General features: G+C 45.8%; 1 protein-coding gene across 1 annotated transcript in view; it reads right to left on the bottom strand.

The window, feature by feature from the left end:
* NUDCD2 (NudC domain containing 2) overlaps nt 1–1,298 on the bottom strand; it is a 2,907-nt gene extending 1,609 nt beyond the window's left edge. The window contains exon 1 of the mRNA XM_003782243.2: nt 1,025–1,298. Coding sequence (XP_003782291.1) covers nt 1,025–1,213 — 189 coding nt within the window. The 5' untranslated portion in view covers nt 1,214–1,298. The remainder of the gene's footprint in view (nt 1–1,024) is intronic.
* Nucleotides 1,299–1,492: the final 194 nt, after the last annotated feature.

Raw genomic sequence — 1,492 nt, 5'->3', positions numbered from 1 at the left:
AAAATCAACTTAAAATTCATTTTAATTTGTTACAAATTCAAAGTCATTAAGATCCAAATTGATATAAATCAAAGTCTTTCACACCAATCTTCTGAGGCCAAGTTAGCTTTATAAAATAACAGCTAACTCGTAGTATGACCTTATTACACATCTGGCACTACTCCAAGCTTTTCATACATATGGATACCAAGCTATGCTCAAAACAATCGCATGAGAAAGGTATTATAATTACCGCACCTTGCAGATAAAGAGACAACTTGCCCAAACCTGCAAAACTAGAAAACTGATGGAGTCAGGTATACTGCCAAGTTGTTATCCTTCACAACTATGCTACCTTGCCATCAATCATCTTGAGCAACTAACGTGAAAACATATCCAACTTCAACTTGTTAACTGAACGTACAAACTTAGCAAACAAAAAGGGGGTCCCAGAGTCAAAGGGCATTGGTGAAAATAAATGAAGTACTATTTTCTTCACACACCTCCTTACCACCTGCTTGATCATTCTACAAACATGCAGGATTTTAATTATTTTTGATGAGAAATCACACCACCTCTGAATCTTTATCTCGTTATCCTAGTCTTTGTTCTCTGATGTACTTTTCTACCGCTGACTACATATTTATTAATTACGCGTCTACAACAACGCAACCTCTCTTGGGTGCAGAAAGCTCATCTGTCTCGCTGCACTCTCGGCATCTAGATCAATGCCAGGAAGACGGATATGTACGATAAATATCTGTTCCTTTAGCAACCCAGTCTGTTGCCAGCTGAAGACACTCAGAAACAAAAGCAGCAGTGGCAGTATAAAAATAAAGCAGAAAAAAAAGCGCTTCAAATCGTCCTGAGGATGGGACTCCTAAAACACTAAGAGCAGGCCAAGTTTATCGCTTTCTCTTCCTGCCAACAGAGGACTCCGTCCAGCAAGCCCACAATTGCTCTACGGAAACAATGAAATTTAGGATTCCGGGATCCGGGGAGGTCGGAAAGGAGAAACTGAGCACCAGCCCCGACCTGCCGCTACCTTGAGAATCTCGCGGCCACCCACGGCCAGCGCCACATGCCTGCTCTGCAGCCCACACTGGATGTCCTGGGCTCGAGTGCCTGGCGGCACCTGAACTTCAATGAACACCTCCTCCAACGTCTGGTACCACTGGCCCCACGGGGTGCCGCACGGAACCACCCCACTGCGCTCTTCAAAATGACCCGACATAGTAGAGCCGCTTCCCGGGGGCAGCCGCAGCGAGCGAGCCGAGCGCGAGCGCCGAATCCCCACGCTCAGATTACGCTCCGACCCCTCCGCTAGGGTCACCGCACATGCGCAGAGCGCAAGCTGGTGTTTCGGCCATTTACCATGAAACCGGCGGGACCTGTCTGAAAAAAATGAAATCCAAAAAAGTTTACATCCAAAGAGCGATGGGGGAGGACTGGAACCAATGAAGCAAGAATTCACTACTCCTTCATCTGTAAAACTTTCCAACTTTTCAGTTGT

The sequence above is a fragment of the Otolemur garnettii genome, unplaced genomic scaffold, assembly GCF_000181295.1.
Source record: "Otolemur garnettii isolate 467f Iridium unplaced genomic scaffold, OtoGar3 scaffold00003, whole genome shotgun sequence".
Classification (NCBI taxonomy): Eukaryota; Metazoa; Chordata; class Mammalia; order Primates; family Galagidae; genus Otolemur; species Otolemur garnettii.
This window is presented reverse-complemented; position numbering and strand designations above follow the sequence as displayed.